We start from the raw sequence: 21,205 nt of genomic DNA on the forward strand, positions 1-21,205 counted from the left end.
CGATTCTCTCTTATCCCAAGCCAACTATTGTACTTACGAAAGTGTCTATACTATCTCAGTTTTCTTGAGATTAGGCAAGATGCCAGATAACCCACCAACACCATCACCCGCCCAGAACGACGATATTCCCATCATTCACATAAATCTCCCATCGTGTTACCTCAAACCGGCTGGCTCCGTCGAGCCCCAGCTCCCTGATGGAACGTTCTCTTGCGACGCCCAAGAAAACTTCTGGAAGCCCTTACCCAACGACCCTAAGCGTCAAGAATTCCGCATTCAGGGCAAGAATGAGTTAGTCTTTATCGCCGGAGCACAGTACACGTACAAACCTAACACGTCGCTGCACATAAAGTGCAAGAAGGCAACATTCATGCCTCACCCGACTGATGCCAGCCACAAGACCGTCATGGTGCGCATGCCTGGCGCAAACGCGGAGCAAAACTTGCCCGTAAAAGCAAAGGAAGGGAAGAGCGGTACCGAGGCCAAATATCGGTTTGATGGGTTTGGAGAGGCAGTTACTTTGGACAGGTTCCCAAAAGTGATCAGTTCGATTGACGAGGCCACCAGGGGAGGGGACGGGATGGATGGCGCAATCGGCTTCCAGGGTGCGGACGCGGGGAGTCTTATCATCGAAGCGGACTCATACGACACAAGTGCGCTTCCTGATGACAAGGTGTTCTTCATAGCCGACTGCACGGGAGGCAGGGGGCAGCAGGGCGGTGACGGTGGTGATGGAGGCAGTGGTGGTGATGGTGCCGTCACTGCCGGGACTTATTCCGGCGAATTGCAGACAGGGTGGGGTTTCAGCGGTATCTGCGGAGCTAAAGGCGGCGACGGGGGGCGACAGGGTGCCGGAGGTTATGGAGGCAGTGGAGGACAGTTCACTATCAACCTGCCAAAAGAATCAACTGGCTACGACAAACTCAAAGCCAGATTCGGTGTTGAGTCGAATACGGGCACATCGGGGACTACTGGGGCGGCCGGAAAACCAGGATCCGGTGGTGGTTACGGAGAGTGGCGGCAGCTCAAATGTAGTGGCACAGAATGCTCGATGTCCAAATTCTTGATGAACGGCATCCCCAAGGATCAACTTATGGCGGAGCTGAGATCAAAACTTGAGCTAGATTGGTCGTCTGAGCAGTTAAATCGATGTGCAACGAGTTACATCAGCAGAACTGAATCATTTTCTGTCAGTGGCAATGCACCGAAGGCCCTGGATGAAAAGGAGATACAGAATCGAAGGGCGGAAGCTGGGCAATATCCACCTACAACGAGTTCAACTGTGGTATTTAAGGAGTTAAAAAAACAGTAAATCCGTACTTCCAGGCTAAATATGTTACAGTATGATCGCTATAAGTCTTTGGTATCCACAAGCTTCACCTGCGCTGTTGATGTGATCGGCATTGGGCTGTCTGCATAGTACTCGTTCATCTTGATAGCGAAATCGGTATTCAAGGTTGGAGGCAAATTGGTCAAGGACACTTGTCGCAAAACAAACGTCATGTCTCTGTTGAACGTGGTCAGGCAACTTTTCGGAGATGTGGTGATGTTCGCCTTGCTTCGTGGTGTCAGGTTCACAATCACTTCAGACGCCTCGTTATTTGCGGCTGGCGGACAGCTGATTCCTGGAATGTACCGAATGTTGTTTGCCATATATGCCCCTGGTCCTTCATATCCAAGGAGGAAAGAATTTACAGAGCCGCTTGTTCCAGATGGGATGTGAATTGCCATCTTGCGGAGTGTATATGGCGTGCCTGCATCTTTTTGCCGCCTCTGAATGCCAAATACGAGGTTCAATGGTCCTTTGGCGTCATGCGGAACTCTGGTCTGAGCCCCAGACGGATCATTGAATGCTTTGTAGCCCAAGGCATAAACTTGTAGGACATACTGAGACCCGGAGGGCAGAGAGGATGCAGGTGTTTGAGTGCCAGTATCTGAGTCCAACTTGTCCCTATCATCAAGTGCCGTTCTCGAGATCATCGACCAATGTGGAGGTCGAGGACTTGGATAGATCGACTCTTGAGTATCATCGGATAGCCTTGGTGTGGCATTGTAGAGAAGCATCTGTATATTGTCTCTCGAGTCCTTTTCTCGCTTCCGATACTGTGACCCTAAACCTTGTAGGTCTTGAACCTCGAGCATAGTGATTTCAAAGTCACCCACAACATGGGCCGGATCAGGGTCTGGGAGTGTCAGGCGTAATTTTACCAACATATAGGACAAATGAAGAGCAAGGAGTGCAGATGAGGGTGCCGTTTCCGAGAATGTGGTATTTGTGCGATGTATGAGGAAGTCGTAAACATCCTTGGCAAGGTTCTCCACCAGGATGATGCCGTATTGACTATTCAGAATCATTTCTGCTGGTTTCGAAACACGTGTATCAATTGGCGTCATGGGCACATTGTCGGAGCTGGCGGGCTTAGTGGTGATGTTCCTGTACGCCATCTCGATCTTTCCATTCTCGATCTTTCCTGTGTAGGCCAGAAAGCACTGTTCGTGAGGAGGTTGACATATCTCAATCCCTTGAGGGAACTCGTCATTGGTCAGTGTCCGGTCGAACAACACCAACAAGATATCAGGAGCCAATTTGACTCGTCTCAAGATTGTGACCCGAGAGTCGTCTGGTCTTCGAGGCGCTTGAATACCCAGATCTTCGAAGTCTGCGACGAGTGGTGATCGAAGGAGGAGGCCTGATATTGGGACCTGTGGCTGGTACCCTGATTTTGCATTCTTCATTCTGAAGAACTTCTGCAGCTGAAGCTTGATGGCCGCTCTGACCGAATCTTGGTCGCCTTCCACATGGTTTCCAATGCTCAGTGCACCGTCTAGATATGCGTTTAACCAAGTTGGATCAACGTAGAAGAATCGAACTGAGTTCGGTGGCAGATTTGATGGCTCCATGAACAAATGGTACCAAGGTATGTTGGCCAAAAACAACGCATCACAGACCCAAGCAATAACCGCAGCCCAGTCAGACGATGAGGGATCATTCTGCTCATCATAAAGCTCCGCAGAAGAAAAAGCCTGAGCCAACTTGTTTATCTCTGCTGTCACGGCAACAGCAAAGTTGCCTCTCATCTCTTTACCCCAGATGCTTAAGCTTTCGTCTGTCTCAGCTGGAACGTCGCTGAACCATTTCAACTTGTTATCCTTCTTGGCATCGGACAGTTTTAACAGCGAGTCTGTTGCAGATATTAAGCGTTCCAAGACTGCTGGCGCCTCATCTTGGCTTCCCATGACTTCTGCCTTCGCAGCCAGCAATGCTCGCTTGTAGATAGTGGTTCGAAGCCGGACGAGTGCGCTCAAAAACCTCTCATCAGCCAGAGCATTTGCTTTGCCTAAGTTCCAAGCGGCGGCATACGAGTTGTCAACTAAGCCAATCTCTGTATCTAGGATCTGTAGTTGAGTTGAAAACAGATGAATCGGCTTATTGAGAGCAGTGTTGGGTGAAGGAAGGGTGGGAATGAGCACGCCGCGCTGGAGAGCAAGTGTTTCTTCTCCAGAGATGGTTCGATATCGAGTCAATGAATAGCCGTCCCTGATGCGCTGGCCCACACGCTGCTTGTCAACCTCTTGGGCGTTCAGCAGCCTGGCATACCTGTCCTGGCTTGGCCGTAGCCATTCGAGTCCACTGGTAGGCGTGCCAATTGTTCTCAGGGCATTCTCAAACTCAACTTGGTCGTCCTGGAGAGTATAATTGAATGTCCAGCTGAAGAGCGAGCAGATAACCACCGGCTCGGCGTCAGACGATGGTTTGAAACTCGGGCCGATGCCTTCGAGAGACACAAGATGAGCGACGGCACCCAGAGATCCAGAGTCTTGATTCTGTGAAGATCCAGTGCGATTTGTAATGACCACACTGAAGCAGTCATTTGTCACAGACGCTGCTGCAGCCTTTAGGGCTTCACTGCCCACCTTCCGAACATGCGCCAGATACCCGTAGGAAGTCAAGTCGATCTCTCCAGTCGAACTGCCATCGCTATTATAAGATTGACAAAGTGCCTGGAATAGCTGTTTGTTGACGCATATGAAGTCCGCCTGTGAATCCTCGTCGTCTGGAGAGGCCTCATTATTTTTATATGGCGTACATATATCCGATGTTCCTGCTTGCATCACTTCCGACACTTTAAGACGAGTAGCTCGTGTGCTAGAAAGCGCTTTTCCAGCGAATATGCCAGTACCCGGGGAGACAAGCTCGTCGGGCCGGAACACCCATAATGCCAACCATGGAACGCGTGTCCTCTCTGAACCGTCTTTCGGCGGTGTAGAGGATCCCATTTGCCGTTCCCAGGGAAGATGCGGATCCTTAAATACTATATGAGGCAGCATCTTGAGGGACACTGTTCCCCCAGATAGAGGACAGAAAGAGTGGACATCTGACGGGGACAGATTGAATCTCGGAGCGACCACTTTGAAAGTCTGGCTGTTCGACAGAGTGAACTTATTGCCTTCTGGATCGACGACATCCTGCTTCACAGTTATGGTCCTCTGTCCTGCGGTGAGCGATGGTCCATAAACCGAATAGAATCGCTGCTCATCCGGTGCCAACAATTCTTCATCGTTGAATGCTTTAGCTGTGAGTGGGTTTTGGCGATGATGCTCGTGGAACTTCACGAGGTATCTCGGGTCTGATGTGTGAAGGTTTAGTCCCATGTTCCTAGTCTATAGCTCCACGGCCTGACAGACAAACAAACAGTTGTCTCTTCCTTCTCAGGTGTGAAGCGTGACAGAAAAGAGAGGATTCGGAAGCCACCGGGGAGGCAAAGCAACTTGTGAGTTGCTGCAGTTCTCCTTGCTTCTGGCTCGCCCTTCTACAGCTGCAGCTGAACGACGTCGCAGCCAACCAGTTCAAGATGATCTCCAGGCGAACCGGGATATTGGTGGGGGTGGGGAAGCTGAAAGCCCAAGACTGTTCTAGCCCGGACGCCACAAGAGGGGTGCTGTATTACCACCACCCATCAGGTAAATCAGGGCTTATCTGACTTATTTAGTGCCCGGCTTAGACTCCGTTCTCCCCAGTAGTCTCTCTGCATCCAGGATATGATATGGGGCCATGTCTCTTTCCTACCTTTCCTCCTCAATGATTATATGATCTGTAGCAAAAGCCATGTACTTAAATTTCACCCAGCCTAACTGGGGAAGATGCTTCTGTTGCTAGTAGATAGCTCGGTCGTAACTTTTCTCCTCCCCATTCCGTTTTTGAGCGACAACAGTATCCCTCTAGACTTTTGAGGTCCAAAGGAGGACCTACCAACAGACGAGAATGGCGCCCTCACCTGATGCATCCGCAACTGGTGCCCCTCGTGATGCAACACTCCTGGTCCCCATGAAGATAGATATCTTGGGACTGGGAAACCAGGAGGCGTATTCAGAGCAATGCCCCAGTGTCACTCTGCTTCCAACGAACCTGTTCGATTACTCTAAACTTCGATTACGAAAGCAAACAGTCCAGGCAGACCTACAGGACCATGCAGACTTTGATAGTGCCAGAGTCACAGCGGCCAACCCACGGCTCTATGATCTTACCACTTCACAACCACGCCCTCACGTGTCCGGGATAAGTATATCGTGGACATTGCCGCAGATGTATCGATGGGAATCAGCGTCGGAAAAGCAAGATGAGTTTAAAGCAGCTGCTACTCCACCAAACCGTTGGATGGTCGCGAGAGTGACTCGGAACGCAGCCACCAATGCTGGTTGGGTCATTGAAAGCGATGTCTGCCGGCATATCGACGACATCGACCCCTCCGTTGACCTGATGACCGACGTATCTCAGTATATCCGCGAGCCTAAAGACTTGGCAGATGAGCGTATCATTGACCTTCAAGGAGAGTATTTCCTAGGCGAGAAGAGGAACTTGGAAGGTTGGGTCGAAAGAAGCGATTCTTCCGACATCGTTCGCGTCAAGCCACTCAAGGCCAACAGTGCAGGCAATATCTTGTTTGCAGACTACCAGCCTCATAACCCCAATGTGTTCAGTTTCCACGATCCCTTGGATGATATACCTGCCGGCACAGAGATCGGATACTCGGTAATCGGATGGCATGCAGACATAAACGAAGATCCATTGATGAGTAAAGCTCCTGACATTACCAATGGTAAGCTTCTTGCGCAACTGAACATGGTGCTGGACAAGAACAAGATGGATCAAGCTGAAGTGACGAAATGGACAACATCTCAGAGTCCTGCTCGGCATATCTGTCATGGAAGTACGTATACTTTGTTGAAATGGGACCCTGATGGCAAATCCATCGATGTGCACAATCCCTCCCTATCCGCAGAGGCTCAGGCAGTTATCATGAAAACAGATGGTAGTTTGGCTGTCGGTACCGACCCCTTTGACGCGCTTGGGGCTTTGATGCAGGCTGGCAATGCAGGCCAGTCACATCAGGATCTTCAGAAACTGCAAAACATCGCTGTGTCGGGATCTCATGATGCAGATCTAGATAAGCAGACTGCAGCCGAGGAGTTCTTGAGAGTTCTCCGGGAATTCAAGCAAGTCGAGGGCGGAAGTCAGTGGAAAGTGGCACCATCCGGCGACAAAGTCAACCAAGCTGACAAGGGCGATTCTTCCACGCCGCAATTGACTGACGATGACAAGGCAGCGTTACAGGAAATAAACTCTGTTCAATGGGCTTTTGATCACATACGGTTCAATATCGACTATCGGCGCTGGAAGCTCTTCTGCGAGTGGTGGCGCTGTGTCACAAACGATGCACTGTCGGGGACAGACCTGGTCTCCGCCAACCACTTGGCCTTGGTGACTGAAATCAAGAGTCTCGAGGACACACTCACCAACACCAAAGCTCGCTTGGAAAGTCTCATAAGCAATTTTTCACTGGATAAGGAAAAAAAGGCGTCAAACTTCGAGTTAACAAAAGTTCCCTCCGATTCCTTTGTCCAACGAAAAGACCCGACAGTGGCACTTCTCGGCTGCAAATCCCCGTGGCCTGATGGATTCTCCGGCGCTCAGCCTGTGAGGTTGCTATCTCAGTGCATCAAGGCCTTCGAAGCTACAAAGTTCGGAGATGACGCATATCAGGCTGCGATGGACATGACCGATAATATAGTATCCATTCCCACTGCCGCTGCACTTGCTCATGGAGAACACGTGGGCTATATGTGTGCCAGTGTAGGCGATTCATTGCTGGATCTTAAACCCAACGAGGTCGTACCGCCATATTGCAACGCTGTCTTCAACACCGAGGCTGTCTTGGACAGCCCCCTCGTCCCTCTGTATGTCGAATGGGAGGCAGAATACTTCCACATCCCGTACAACCTCTGGGAACCTCAACACACCCGACGTACTGCTGCTCAAGTGTACCCAGAGCTGACACAGTCCTTGACTCCAACTAAGGATGTCTCCAGTAGCAAGTCTCATTACCCGCGGCGTGCAATGGGTGGGAGGGCTCTATTGCATCCAAGCCCGGGCGCGTCAGTGGCAAACGTATTGCGAAATTCGGTTGGGAGACTGCCAGAAAGTGTGCTGGAGAGCGTTCTTGGGGTCGATAAAAGAGATCAATTATATGCTGATATGGATGCCATTCCCTCCCTAGCCTGCCGTCTCGATGGGTTTCAAGACCAGCTTGTCACTCTTGTCAGTGGGACAGCTCATGTCCGTCCGACCCTTCCAGACGGGACTGCGATGCCTGAAGCCGTCACTGCGGGCAAAGCTGCTGGATTCACTGCCGAAACTCTGGAAATGGTTCGCAATCACTGCGATCCGCTACCCTACGGAGATGGCGTTGATCCAGAGGCGGTATTCATTCCCGTAACTCATGGACAAGTGAAGTTCAAGAAGTTCAATGTGATCGACAAGTTCGGCCGAGGAGTGGAAATTGTTGATGGAGGCGGTCTCACACCATCTATCTCATCGGTGTACCAGCCGTCAACTCATATGGTTGACGGTAAAGAGACGCCCAATGTCGTGGTTTCTAACGGAAACAATTGTGAATACTTTCAGATCCCGCCATCCATCAATCAGCCAGCAAGGCTGTTCAACGCGTATCTGAAGCCGGGGGAAAGAGGCCAAAGTACCTGGAGGCCTTGCGGCGAGTGGGAAGATCCTGTTTGTGGGTACATCATGTATAACAGCGCCGATCTTTCGTTGCAGGTGTTCACGTCAACTGGGGATTTGCGAGCAGAGATCCTGACTTCTGAGGGCAACACCGCGGCAAGAGTCGCTCACGTGAACCAACCTCCCATGAGCGATGGCCTTTTCGGGCCTCCTCTGACAGATACTGCCGATCAGTGGAAGATGAATATCTTGGATGACTTCATCCAAAATTTGAAGATCAAACACTATGCTCTGCGAATGATTGAGATCCTAGGCGACGCTTCCAGCTGTATGGCACCTCCTGCAGAATCGTATTCCAGCGTCATGAACTCCGCCTTTGGTCGTCCTTTTGCGTTGGCCATCGCTGGATGGTCGATTGAACTGAATCACGAGGAACTGCAGCCCCAGACGAGACTTCAGAATCTCGCTGGGAAATTCTACTCGAAGCTTTCTGACTACGAGTTTCCTCTCCATCTTGGACTGAAAGAGTACTCAGACGATGGTCTGGCCGCATATATTCCTTTACTGAAAGTAAAAGACGCCCCAACGCAGCCAGACTTCGGCAAGATCTTTACGTTCTGGTCCAGCGGCGTGACTGAAACCGATCTGAACAAAGACTTCACATGTCACCCAATACATCCATCTAGCTTGCCCACCCTGAAAGCCCGCCATGTAGACTTGTTCGAAGGTGGCCATCCCCTGGAAGTCGATGAAATGATCAAAAGGCGCCATGAGCAAATTCTTCCCTTCTGTCTCCTTGTTGATGTTTTCCACCCTGTGAAAGCCCAGACGGGCGTCCTCCCACCATCAAGCCTGGCGCTTCCGGACTGGGCAGTGCAACAAGCACTGCGGAAGATCAGGCTGTACTACCGTGCGGGGCCGTTCATATTCCGAGAAGATCCCCTCAAATCACCGAACCCGGCGGGAGCAGAGGACCCTCCAGCGCCGCCAGCTGCCGGTGATGGGGTACATGTCCCGGTCGTGCCGTACGGAAAGTGGTCATGGTTGCAGCCTTATATTGCAGATGGCGACATGAAGTATTATAGCCAAGATGTCAATAAGGCCGAAGTAAAGGGTGATGTTCTTGAATTGCGCAAGTCCCCCTTCACAATGGCCGATGGTATTCTGATGTCGACCGAGCCGTTGCTCCATGAAACCTAGGCAATTGGGCAAGATACACGTGAGATATGGCGGAAATTTGCTTGTTACTCTATCCAGCTCAGTTAGTTTCTAGACTCCTGACAATCTGTTTGCTGGGTCTTGTTTTGCCATCTATGCGAGGGGGAAATCCCGCCTGTGCATTGTTCTGTCTGATTACCAAGATTGCCAACCTAGCTTCAGCGCGTCATCCGTGGCCTCGTCAGCCGACCGCTCCCAGTGTGAGCATATTCTCCTGTACATCCACTCCTTAACCCCCTGCTCATAGTCCTCTCTGGCTTTCTTCCGTGTTACGTGAATAGGGTGTTCCATCGGGTCGAACGTCCGAACTTCATCTTCTCCCCATTCGTCTTCCTGATCGATGGGATCAAATGTGACGATATCTATCTCACGTGCCGCACCATCGGCACCTCGACAATCGATATTTTCATGTGGATACACAAAAAACCAGCCGCGGTACATCACAAAAGAGCAATCGCGATCGTGTTTGGGCCATACCAAGCCAGGAAGTTGTTGGTTGTTGGCAATGGCTTCTTCATCAGAAGAGGACTCAGGTTTCGTGGAGCCCAGACCAGAAACGGACTCCTCTGCCGGATCATCCTCCACTGGTTGGTGGCTTTTCTGCTTCTCGAGCTTCATGGCTCTCTTGACCTTACGGATGTGCCGCCATATGGTCCCTCGAGCCTTTAGCTCCCCGCGGTAGTGCTCATGGCATTCTTCAGTCGTGGCACCTGGGAGAAAGAAGAACTCCCACCGAAACCTGCCACCCCTCACCTGGGGCTCACCATCCTCAAGACCATTCTGGAATATGCACCCATCAAAGTCACACGGCACATCTGGATGAACCATATAGAAGACCCACGAGGCAAGAGGAGGCAAGGGACAGACCCCCGAGCTCTCCCATGACATCAAGGCTGGTCTGCCAGTGTGATCGTTGAAGATGCGGTTGTTAGATACTAGTGGGAGTCTGGGTGGCAAAGAAATCTGGGGTGGGCCGTTGGGGTACTTGTCGTTGGGGTACCTCTCCTCCAGGGTCCTAGGCGGTGCTTTTGTTCGGACCATGCTGGGTTCTAGATATGAGTCAAGACCGGACTCGGATTTCGCAAATTCGATGGGGTAAACGTGATCGAGTTAAGAGGATGAGATGACGTGAAATGAGGAGGTGCACAGCAAGCGGTCAGGGAGGGCAAAATTTAACCTGCTAGTTCTACTTTTGGGAGCCTGTTGATGGCCGGAGTTTTGTTAGAAGATACTCTTTATGACTCAGAAAAGGTACTACAAGCATTATTGGTGTTCGGAGTGACCAAATAATATGACAATCACTGAGGCACTCAAGTGGCGGGTAGAGAGCGTAATGTATTGGCGATGTGCTATTGAGCTTCCTACAAGTCTAATCGACACTCGATGGTTGCTATTCTAAGTAAAGTAAAAAACCCAAACCAGTCTATAGTACTTCTCTAAAACAAATCCTTGTACCAAAAATAAAATAAAAAAGAGCCGAAGCTCGATTGTGTGTCTACTCCTGCTTCTTCTTGTTCTTGTTCTTGGGCATGCGAACAAGCCAGTACAGGAACAGAGCTGCGCCAATGTTGAAGACAATGTACACCATTCCGATACCAAAGTCTCTCCATCGGTGATCGTAACTTGCACTGAGAGCCTTGAGGAACGTGTTGGTGTCGCTGACGGAGCAGAAGTTGCAGTCAGATGTGGCATCGGGGTTGAGGACGTAACCGCCAGCCTTGTCGGCGAACTTCTGGAGATATTCTCCACAGGTTGAGCCATTGAGGGGCTGCATAACTGTGTACTCGTTGGCAGCGCAAGTGACTTTGGTGTTGGCCATACCAGTCGATAAAATCGCCGAGGCAAGGTACGTAAACGGCGATACTCTATACATCCAGATCCAGAAGCCGGGCATGTTGTTGGGCGAGGCCAAGATACCACAGAAGAACAGGCACATCATGAAGACGACGTTGGCAAGGTTGCCGCCTGCCTCAGCAGTGTCGGTGATGGCGATGCACATGTGGGCAAAGGTACACGTGAAGACGAGGAACTGCCAGATGAGAAGCCACATGAGAGCACCTCTCTCGGCGGTCTGACCAGCTGCTTCGGCGTTCTTCTGGAAGCCGACGGGGTAGTAGAGGCACACGAACAGGAAGACAGACATGAGACTGTTCCAAGGAATCTCGGCGAAGACTTGGGAGAGCATGAAGACCTTCCAGCTGTAGGTCTTGGAGGGGCGTTCACGGACTTCGTAGAGGGATCGTTGGGTGACGAAGTGAGGCATCTAGTAATGTTAGTGAGAGTTGGAGGGACGGGGGAGTGGTCAAGACTTACCTGCATCTGAACCAATTGACCAAAAACTGTGAAGACCTGGAAAATGGCAAACATCTGGTTCTGCAAGCCCTGAATTGACAGAGGAGCGTTGAGGAAGACAAGACCGATGAAGAGACCAACTTGAATACACAGTGTAGCCTTGGAGTAGATGTATGAAGGAGTACGCCAGTACTGCTGGAAGACACGGAGACTAGCGATGCGAAGCTGCTCCCAGAAAGGCGCAGCGAATTCCCGGTACGATTCAGAGTTAGTGTCATGAGGTTCGTTGTGAGCACTGCCCTCGGCCTTGAGACGCTGAAGCTCAGTCTGAACCTCCTGATACTCGGGGCTCTGTCGCCAAGTTTGATGCCAATCGATCTCAGTGTGTGAACCAGGAGCCGCGCCAATGACCTCGAGCATCCACTCAGCAGGGTTATCACCCTTGGGACAAGGATCAGAACCGTTCTTGACGAAGTAGTTGGTTAAGGTCTCAGAGTTCTCGCCGATGTCACCAAAGTAGATAGTGCGTCCACCCTTGGCGAGGAACAGAAGACGGTCGAAGCGTTGGAAGAGCATAGCAGATGGTTGGTGGATGGTACACAGGATAGACTGGCCTGCCTTGGAGAGCTTCTCGAGGAGGTCGAGAATGGCCCAGGATGTCTGCGAGTCAAGACCGGAAGTAGGTTCATCGACGAATAGGAGCAGGGGAGGCTTGGCCGCAAGCTCAACGCCGATGGTGAGACGCTTACGCTGTTCTACGTTGAGACCTTCGCCGAGGACACCGACGACAGCATCAGCGTACTCTTGCATGTCAAGCAGCTTGATGACTTCGTCGACGTAGGCGATCTTCTCGGCGCGGGGGGTAGAGGCAGGCTGGCGGAGGAGAGCGGAGAAAGTAAGGGCTTCACGAACGGTACTGGTCTCGAGATGAAGATCTTGCTGCTGCACGTAGCCGGTCTTTCGCTGGAAAGATGAATCGCGGATCTTGCCGTCGACGAGCATTTCACCTGTGATGACGCCCATAGAGATACGATCGGCGAGACAGTCGAGAAGAGTAGTCTTTCCGGCACCGGATACACCCATCAGAGCAGTTAATGTTCCTGGCTTGACCCATCCGTCAACGTTGTCGAGAATTCGTCGTGGTTCGCCCTTGATCTTGATGTCGTAGCACACATTGTTCCAGTGGAAGACGCTAGTAGAGCCTTGAATGTTGGCAACCTCGTTGTTGAACTTCTCGGCGGTGGGAACAGGGCCAGAAACAGCGGCCTCGGGATCGGATTTGCCCTTGGTGGAAGCCGGGAGATGGCCGTGACGGAAGACGAGGACTTCACCCTTTGACTTCTTGGCGGAGATGTACTCGGTAGCGACGATGTAGACGACGTGGTTGAAGATGGTCATGGCGATGAGGATGCCGATGTTGCGCCACTTGTGGGCGTGGTAGTACTTGTACTGAAGGTTGAGGTATCGATCGCCGTTGATGACGCTATCTCCAGGAATGCTGCCGACAGTTGAACAGGCTCGGTTGAGACCGCCGATGTCTTCATAGCCAGCGACTGAGTTGCTGGGGATGAAAGCTGTGCAGGTGAAGTTGCGACCGGAGAACTCGTTGACCATGAGGGACTCGAAGGCGTAGGCTACTGGGTCGAGGTAGTTGATCCATCGACACCAGCCGAGCATGTAGTCCGTTGGGATGACGAAGCCAGCGAAAATGACGAGGGCGAGGATCAGCAGCGAAGCGGGAACCATGGCCTGTGAGAGTGTACGAGAGAGTGAAGCACTAAGCCTGTCAGTCGGAATCATATAGGGATAATTTGAGGAGGAACTTACATAGATCGGAAAATACCAGACATGGCGAGGACCATGATGAACGAAACAAGGAGGTAGAAAAAGAACGCCCCCGCCTCCCTGTTAAGATTCGTCATGAAGTAAAGAGTGACATTGAACAGAATACTATTACTGATCTTATACGGCATATCAACCAAGATCGAAGAAAACGCCTCAGCAGAAGGGTGGTAGAAGGCATAGCGTGCGTGTTTCTCAACGATGGGCCGTTGGGAGTACTGCGTCAGAATCTCTAGGGCGGAAGCGAAAGCGTTCATCAGCACAGCAAGGAATAGAACAGCGCCGCGCTTAAAGAAGTCGCTCGTCGTGGGCTGCATGTTGTAGAAGAGCGATGAGGCGATGAGCGCCGTGACAGTATTTGCCACGAGGGAGAAGATCGTGACCTCTGGTGAACCCTTGAGACGCTTGAAGCCACGCCAGAGGCACAGTTGGACTTGCTGCGCGTAGGATAGCGTGAAGGGGGACTTGAGGCGTTGGCCTTTAGCTTGGGCTGACTTTTTGTTCTCGCGGAAAGCTTCGGCGCTGGAACCGTTGAGAGGGTAGAGACTCTTGTAGGTCTCGATCTCGGCGCGGATGATCTGATACTCGCGGGATTCCTTCCAGCGGGCGGCGAACTCATCGGGGGTGCGGGGGACCTTGTTCTCGAAGCCGGGTCGGATGACGCGCTCGGATGGTGCGGTCATGGACGTGAGGAAGTCAGGCGTTGTTTGACGATCGGGACATTCGAAGCCGAGATTGATGAAGTACTGCCTCGCTTCATCCGCAGGACCAAAGAAGATCTGGCGTCCTTCGTACAGAACGAGGGCCTTGTCGAAGAGATCGTATGCAGACTGGGGAGCCTGATAGATCGAGACAGCACACGTCTGGCCGAAGAGTTCAGATTGTAAGCGCAGGGTTTTGCAGAACTCAATCGCGTTGGCGGAATCTAAACCACGGGTCGAGTTATCCCAACATTGGAAGGGGGCGTTGGAGAGCGTCGCCTCTGCGATGGTGACGCGCTTTCGTTCACCTCCTGAAACACCGCGGATGTAGTTATCGCCAACCTGTGTGTTGATGGTATGGCTGATGCCGTACATGGCCATGACGACATCGCGCATGTGGTCGCTGTACTGGTTGTGGTCGATGTTGGGCGGTAAGTTCTGGGGACATCTTGCGCGTGCGGCAAAGGTAAGTGTGTCGCCGACCGAGAGCATAGGGAAGTGCACGTCGACCTCAGCGGTGTAGATAGTCTCTCCCTTGTGATGCTTGTGCATTTCCTTGGCGGGCACACCGTTGTAGTTGAAGTATGTGCCCTCGTCGATGTAGATACCGTTTGTCTCGCCGGACAATGACTTGAGGAACGTAGAGCATCCTGAACCGGGGGGACCCAGAACAACGAGCATTTCTCCGGCGTTGACGACACCGTCGAAACCACGAAGGATATCAATGCGGCGCTTACCAGCGGTGGGGGAGACGATGTTGCGTGCCATGTTTGGGAGACTGAGCCAGATGTTACCAACGTCCTTTTGGTAATCTGTCTCAGCACCGTATCCAAAGACGTTCATGTCCTGGAAGCAGATACCGCTCTGTCGAAACCCAGAGCCATGCTCGCCCATCGACTTAGCCACGGCCTTCGCCCACGCTCTGGCGTTGAAGTTCTCGCTGTGCGGGTTAAGTGGCGAGTCGGCATCCGCTGCGTTGAAGAGATCTGCGTGGCTGCCGTTGAAGTGCGCTGATGTGTTGGTGTACTGCCGTGCTAGATCGCGCACGATGGAGTGCCGACGCACCATCTCCTCGCTCTGCTCCTGCTCGATCTCATCGTCGCTGGAGCTCGTCTTGTCGTCCTTGGGAGCAGGGGGCTTCTCGTTCGGAGTGGTGTCCATGTCGACGATGGTGTCGTGGCTGCTGTGCTCTGAGCGTGCCTCACCCGGAAGATGAGAAGCAGCCATACTAGAGAGACTTGGAAATGTCTAGCCGTATAAGCTTATATCTATACCTTGTCAACGCCCGTAGTCTTAGCAAGTGAGCTGTGAGGTTACATACAGTTTCTGGTTCGAATTAGGGGAATTATTAAAGTTTGTATAAAGGAAGGGATATAACAAAGATAAAACGTAGTATAGAATAAGAAAGGTGATACCGTAATGGGGCTGTAGGTTCCTCGCAGGGTCTTAATACCATTGTGACGGCGGTGCTCTCACGCCCGTCGCACCGAAGGGTGTTGTGGATCCGGGTCCTAGATACACGGATCCCGTCGACTCTCCGACCCCGATACCCACTCGGGTCCTGACAAGAGTCCGCTTCTACGAGAGCACCAGAATTGGCAGCGTCAAGCGTATGCAGCAAATACCCCAGTTCGTCCGCCTCGGACAGAATTTCGTTCCTAGACCGAGATACAAACCATTTTTGGGAATACCTTCATCTTTCTCTGCATTTCGATTCGAACGGCTAGTGGCATACCGTATAGCACAATGGCACCCGAACAACAACGCCCACCGAGAATTCTAGCCTGTGTGCTGTGCCAACAGCGCAAGAAGAAATGTGACCGAAAAAGTCCATGTTCTTTTTGCATCAAGGTAAGCTTATATACATGATACGCGTATAAGATGAGGACTAATGATGGTAGGCGAAAATAGAGTGTATTCCGAGTACACCTGCTCCTAAGCGCACTCGTCGTAAACCTACCAAGGAGTTACTTGCGAGACTGGAGAGGTGTGAGGAGCTGTTGAAGAGATGTACTTGTGTGCAGAAGAGTTTGATGTACGATGCGCTGGCTACGGGGACGGGGAGCGAGTCGAGTAGCCCTGCTGATAGCAATTCGAGTCCGCCGCCTGAGAGCGAGAAGACGTCGGCTTCGAGTCCTGACGAGAGGCATCAGGTTGTTTACCGATAATCTTTTTATGTGTTTGGCGTTTAGGGATCGGTGTTAATGGGGAGATCATGGCTTCATGGACGGTATGGTATACCTTTGGAACGGTATAAGGGAACTGGAGGATGGCGTTAAGGAAAACATCTCATATTTGACATATAGCTTGGAATCTCTAATAATCTATCGCTCTCATTTCGAAATGAGTTCATGTGTGTAATACGTGGTGTTGTACCGTATGTCAACAGACCTCACTAAGAACAGAGAGTTACACAAGACATGTCGTTGTGAAAAAGCTGGGGGATCAAGAGTTCTCGGTAAATTTCGAGCTCCACTCCTCTTGACAACTACAGCCCCTAACCCAGGAGCAGCTTAGTGCGAGTCACAGGGCTGGCCCTCCAATTGGTCAATCGTTTGTTGATGCACCTCCCTGCCGGGCCCATCGAAGAACCCGTCAAGCCCCTAACCGATATGAAAGCCATGATACGACAATGCATCGCATTAATTCCACGGACTGATTCTATTTAATTCGAGGATCTGCATAGAAAACTCATTTTCTCAAGCTAAGACCCAGCAGCTTGGTTCTTTACCACTCTAAATTATGATCTCACAGCTTAAGATTCAAGATTCGCGTCTGGCCCCGCATCAGGTTATCGGAGTCCTTCTCGGGCCCGTTACCCCACTTTTCCCGGGTCCGATTGGTTTTTGCGGGTGAGAGAAGATTAATAAAGCTGGATTTTTGCAAGAAACGTGGCAATGCTGTGATTTAATCGCGCTCAGGGGAAATATTCGTCATTGCGAGAATGGAGAGATAACTCTAATTCCGAGACTGCCAATCGTAGCTATGATGTCGTACACCTTTACAAGACGAATACGAGGCTGAGGGCGTTGTTGTTGACTCGATCGCTCCGCCTAGATTATGCACAGATTGATTAGCAATCTTTTGAAATGCCGCAAACGATTTTTGTTGTGTAATTGAGGGAGATTGAGGCTGTGGTCTGATGTTGAAGTTCGAGGCAAGGGGCGCAACGCAGGCATGAGCTGTCACTATCAGCTGGGCAGAACAAGTTGGTTTGCCAACAACACTGTCAAACCACATTTAAACAGCTTATCAACCACCCACACAATACCCTAAGATGAGCTTACTATCTTCTCAGATCAGAGTATCTCCAAATCTGGCCATGTTTAAGGAGTAGATACTAGAAACCTCGGCACTACCGAGGTATCTACGCTCAAAGACCAGTTTCTCTGTCATCTTCACATTCAGGTAGTACGGGACCATCATTCAATTTAATGTTTTTCAGTTGTGATATGAGTGGCTTACAAGATCGGTGATAAGCAAGTATTGATAGAAAAAGGTAGAGATAGACAACCTCACGCCACGCTTAACTTGCCAAGTTTAGTGATATAGAGTTCTCTGTTTATTACATAACGCTACCTTGGCTAGTTCACTCATCTCATTCGAAAGTGACTCGCATAAAACAGTTGCAGCTGGTTCTCGACACATAAAGCTAGCCTCAAGTGCATGGCATATTAACTCTGCCCAAGTGGAGTCCACTGACCCTTCTCTACATCATCTTGAATACGCTTAGCATCTTCTGGCGAAGCTTCAGAAAAGTGATTAATGTCATCCAACCATTTCTCTTCCTGCTTTGTACTAGGCCTACCAAAGGCAGCATTCCGGTAAGGATAGCGACCAAATCGCGCAATGATAGGCCAGTGAGCATCCAGGATCATGCACCACCAGTACGTCCAAGCTGCCATACTTATAGCACCCTCATCGTCTTTTGGCGGGCTCTTGACAACTTCTCTTATGAAAAGCAGATCATCTTTTAGTGTCTTATGCCTTGTCTCCCGATGCGGATCCTTTGTTCCCGTGTATTCTTCAACAGCTTGACGTAAGTCGTTTGATAACTCCAATCCAATCTCTTGACTCCCTAGATCCTCGGCGTGAAGAAAAGGAGCTGCCCACATGACTTGCGTCGAGACCCAGAAGCTGAAGCTAGTGACGCCGACATCGTCTTTCCATCTCTGCCATGAATGCGGACGTAGATGGTGAGGTAGTGCGTACCACTGTCCAGTAAGACGTCTTGCCAGAGGTCCAAAATATGCAACTTGCCAACGAGCTTCAATTCCAGTTAGGAGGATTCTCGATGCTTGGTCGAGAAGTAACTGAAGTCCGAAGCATTGTTGCGGGAAATCTGGGGAAGATGGTTCTGGGAGGAAGGACATGAGGTCGAGTTCCATAGGAGTTGGGAGTATTCCGTTGTGGCCGAGGTGACTGAGTGCTATAAGTGCATCTCGAGCCTTGCTTTCTTGGCATACTTTCTTGAAGTTTGCGCTGAAGGCGTCTGACTGGGCAATAGTGAAGTCAAGATCTTCAGTTTTGGAATAAGGAAGGTAGGCTTCCGCGAGCTGCATCAGCAGCTCGGGGGTGATTAGTGACTTCAGAGAGCTGTGGCTTTCCATTATGAGATAACTCTTCCTGGGAGATGTTTGGTGACAACTTTTGAGTGAGACCATACTTGTTCATCTTTTGATATGAAGCGGGGGCTTACATATCGTGCTGGAAAAGGAAGGTCGCAATCAAAGTCAGCATTCAACCACATGTTCGATGATACAAGAGCTTGCTTTAGATATGGCAAAAGTGAAAAGACAGCCATCTGTTAAGGATATAGACAAAAAAGAGATGCCTCGCTATTGCTCGCAATCGTTTTATAGGAACAGCCCGATGCGGGGGTCGAACCCGCAACCTTGAGATCGCGTACTCGTAAGAGTCTCACGCTCTACCGATTGAGCTAACCGGGCGTGGCTCTGATTGGTTGAGAGTCGCTTCTTGAATTTAGAGCCAAGATCATCACAGTACAGTGTTGCGCCGTAATTCAACTATTGGAGCAGTGCATCTGTATACCTGCATAACTATTATGCTTTCACTGAGTGGCAGCTACTTCTCAGGGTCTCTGTGGGTACATTTTAAGACAGCTATATATCGAAGGGGATCATTGCCATTTTTAACAAGGTAGAGTTCCTAAGATTGTTTCAGCATTGAGACAAGGGCAAAAGCCAAAGGCATTACTACATATATTCTGAATGTCCATTATGTCTAAAGTTCCCATTTAATTTTAAATTAGCAAGTTGAATCTCTGGTTCTGCCCATCTGAGCAGCAATTTGATGAGAAATATAGAGCTGCCAAAATTGATGTTAAACCAACACCACCTACCCTGCAGCATTTTGCACCTCAAGTACGGATGGCCACCTCCCATCTTCACGTTTCCTATCCATATTTCCGCTGGAGCTATTTAAGCTCACCTCACTACAGGTTATTAGACATCATCGATTGGCTGAGAAAGCGAATAAGTTCCCAGATCAGTTGTGCACGCCTCAAGCTACTTTTTGAAGTGCGGTTCGTTTCCGTTCAGTAGACCCCGACAAAATTGGTTAGCGTCAATCTGTCGCATTCCCGAGCGAAATTTCCGTAGTGAGCCTCATTTGACATGCTACATAACCTTATCTCAAACTTTAGGCCCGGACCTTTTCACTTACCGCCTGAGGTGGCGCTGAATGCCTAATCTGCTGCCCGTGTTAAGCTGGTCATGCATTGTACCTCTTGTTGAGAGCAGTTGGTCGCCTACAACGTTGAATCTAGGCGCCACTGAGAAGATATCTTCATCAACACTTTGACATATAAGTCAGGGAATCAAGGCTAGATATTGGATTCAAAGTGTTCTTGTGCCCCTGAAAAGGGTTCCAAACAGAGAAGAATTATTTACTTCGGTGTATGTGCAGCTTGAGCTTATTCAAGATCTGTGATATGTGATTCCACACGATCAGGAGCCAAAGAGTTCCCATTGGTGGCAAGCAAGATCAGATTGCAGGAACAAGAATAAGGTTTCGATCAGGCATCAGAAAGCGGACGGCGTACGGCGAATCTGACAGGGGAATATCCACAAGAGCCAGGTACTTGGAGCTCAAGCCTCAATGCTTCAGCACCAGATCATCTAATTGTCCTTGACAATTCTTTATACAAAATGACAATTTACTTACGAGTTGCTGCATTAATGAACGTTACAATAGTTTTGTGCAAGATGATTCTGATGTTGTCCCGTAGCAACGAGTCTTGGCATACAGCATTTAGGCCAACGCGAGCTCATCTTGCCAAGACTGAGACAAAAGGCTGACGCTGATCCGGGCCATTCGGATGCGAGGTGTGACCACCAAGAATGTTGAACACGGATGAGACTTAGTCCTGGCCTAGACTCGTGATTGAGCACAAGATGATCTGGATCATGAATCGGGAGAGGGGTTTTAGTAGCCCTCCATGTTTTCCCGCAAAAAGATGTCGGCCTAGGACTACTCTTCGCGAGCTACCGAGAATCCCAGGGTCATAAACGCGCTCTTATGCAGCAGCAATCAACCTGCAGGCCTGGTAAATAAGTAGTCTCAACAGAAGAACAAAAAAACATGTCTCAAGAGGTGATTTCACAAAGAGGTGATTTCACATTGCATCACATCTAATGGTCATACCCTCTGAAAATGGATTCTTGTGTAACACAACATCATGACACCCTGATCATCCATTGGTTATTTCCTGTCACTTATCACAATCTCCAACGCCACGGTCTCGATCCTTATTGAGATCAGCCACAGATCGACTAGACGGACACGGCCAAATCTCCCTGCGACTAGCCAAACAAAAACGTTCGCTGGTGCGACAGTGGAGCTTTGACTCATCCTTGTGTAACCTCGTCTTAAAAAGTCACAGACAAGCCTGGAATGTGCTGATGAATAGAGTTATGCACGCTGGGCGGCCGCCAGACTTCAGCTACTTTACCTTACACTTTGATTTTGTACGTGAAGCTGAGAGTTGGTGAGTTTGGGGCTTTGGGCTAGCAGTTGACGTTTTAGATAAGCTTCTGTCAAAATCGTAGCTTGGTGGGCTAAGGAGCTGGCTTCCGTAGTGGAGTGTTGTTAGTGTAACGTCATGTGTCCAAGC

The 21,205-nt window shown here is 50.3% G+C and overlaps 7 protein-coding genes and 1 non-coding gene across 8 annotated transcripts; 3 read left to right on the forward strand and 5 right to left on the reverse strand.

The window, feature by feature from the left end:
* Nucleotides 1-79: 79 nt before the first annotated feature.
* Nucleotides 80-1,312, forward strand: FPRO_12781 (uncharacterized protein; the record flags this gene model as incomplete). Its single annotated transcript, XM_031223334.1, has 1 exon — nucleotides 80-1,312. One exon carries the CDS (start codon nucleotides 80-82, stop codon nucleotides 1,310-1,312), a length of 1,233 nt encoding a protein of 410 aa, XP_031088704.1.
* Nucleotides 1,313-1,350: 38 nt separating this feature from the next.
* Nucleotides 1,351-4,653, reverse strand: FPRO_12782 (uncharacterized protein; the record flags this gene model as incomplete). Its single annotated transcript, XM_031223335.1, has 1 exon — nucleotides 1,351-4,653. One exon carries the CDS (start codon nucleotides 4,651-4,653, stop codon nucleotides 1,351-1,353), a length of 3,303 nt encoding a protein of 1,100 aa, XP_031088705.1.
* A 610-nt stretch (nucleotides 4,654-5,263) lies between these two features.
* FPRO_12783 (uncharacterized protein) lies at nucleotides 5,264-9,217 on the forward strand (the record flags this gene model as incomplete). The annotated part of the gene is made up of 1 exon (XM_031223337.1): nucleotides 5,264-9,217. One exon carries the CDS (start codon nucleotides 5,264-5,266, stop codon nucleotides 9,215-9,217), a length of 3,954 nt encoding a protein of 1,317 aa, XP_031088706.1.
* A 153-nt stretch (nucleotides 9,218-9,370) lies between these two features.
* On the reverse strand, nucleotides 9,371-10,276 carry FPRO_12784 (uncharacterized protein; the record flags this gene model as incomplete). The annotated part of the gene is made up of 1 exon (XM_031223338.1): nucleotides 9,371-10,276. One exon carries the CDS (start codon nucleotides 10,274-10,276, stop codon nucleotides 9,371-9,373), a length of 906 nt encoding a protein of 301 aa, XP_031088707.1.
* A 454-nt stretch (nucleotides 10,277-10,730) lies between these two features.
* On the reverse strand, nucleotides 10,731-15,231 carry FPRO_12785 (putative ABC1 transport protein; the record flags this gene model as incomplete). Its single annotated transcript, XM_031223339.1, has 3 exons — nucleotides 10,731-11,498; nucleotides 11,549-13,310; nucleotides 13,355-15,231. The coding sequence occupies 3 exons, from the start codon at nucleotides 15,229-15,231 to the stop codon at nucleotides 10,731-10,733; spliced, it is 4,407 nt and encodes a 1,468-aa protein (XP_031088708.1).
* Nucleotides 15,232-15,816: 585 nt separating this feature from the next.
* Nucleotides 15,817-16,238, forward strand: FPRO_12786 (uncharacterized protein; the record flags this gene model as incomplete). The annotated part of the gene is made up of 2 exons (XM_031223340.1): nucleotides 15,817-15,921; nucleotides 15,972-16,238. 2 exons carry the CDS (start codon nucleotides 15,817-15,819, stop codon nucleotides 16,236-16,238), a joined length of 372 nt encoding a protein of 123 aa, XP_031088709.1.
* Nucleotides 16,239-17,744: 1,506 nt separating this feature from the next.
* FPRO_12787 (uncharacterized protein) lies at nucleotides 17,745-18,680 on the reverse strand (the record flags this gene model as incomplete). Its single annotated transcript, XM_031223341.1, has 1 exon — nucleotides 17,745-18,680. One exon carries the CDS (start codon nucleotides 18,678-18,680, stop codon nucleotides 17,745-17,747), a length of 936 nt encoding a protein of 311 aa, XP_031088710.1.
* A 256-nt stretch (nucleotides 18,681-18,936) lies between these two features.
* tRNA lies at nucleotides 18,937-19,019 on the reverse strand. The gene is given in 2 exon segments: nucleotides 18,937-18,972; nucleotides 18,983-19,019. It is a non-coding gene; the product is annotated as a tRNA-Lys (tRNA).
* Nucleotides 19,020-21,205: the final 2,186 nt, after the last annotated feature.

This window comes from Fusarium proliferatum (genome assembly GCF_900067095.1).
Source record: "Fusarium proliferatum ET1 genome assembly, contig: FPRO_scaffold013, whole genome shotgun sequence".
NCBI classification, from domain to species: Eukaryota; Fungi; Ascomycota; class Sordariomycetes; order Hypocreales; family Nectriaceae; genus Fusarium; species Fusarium proliferatum.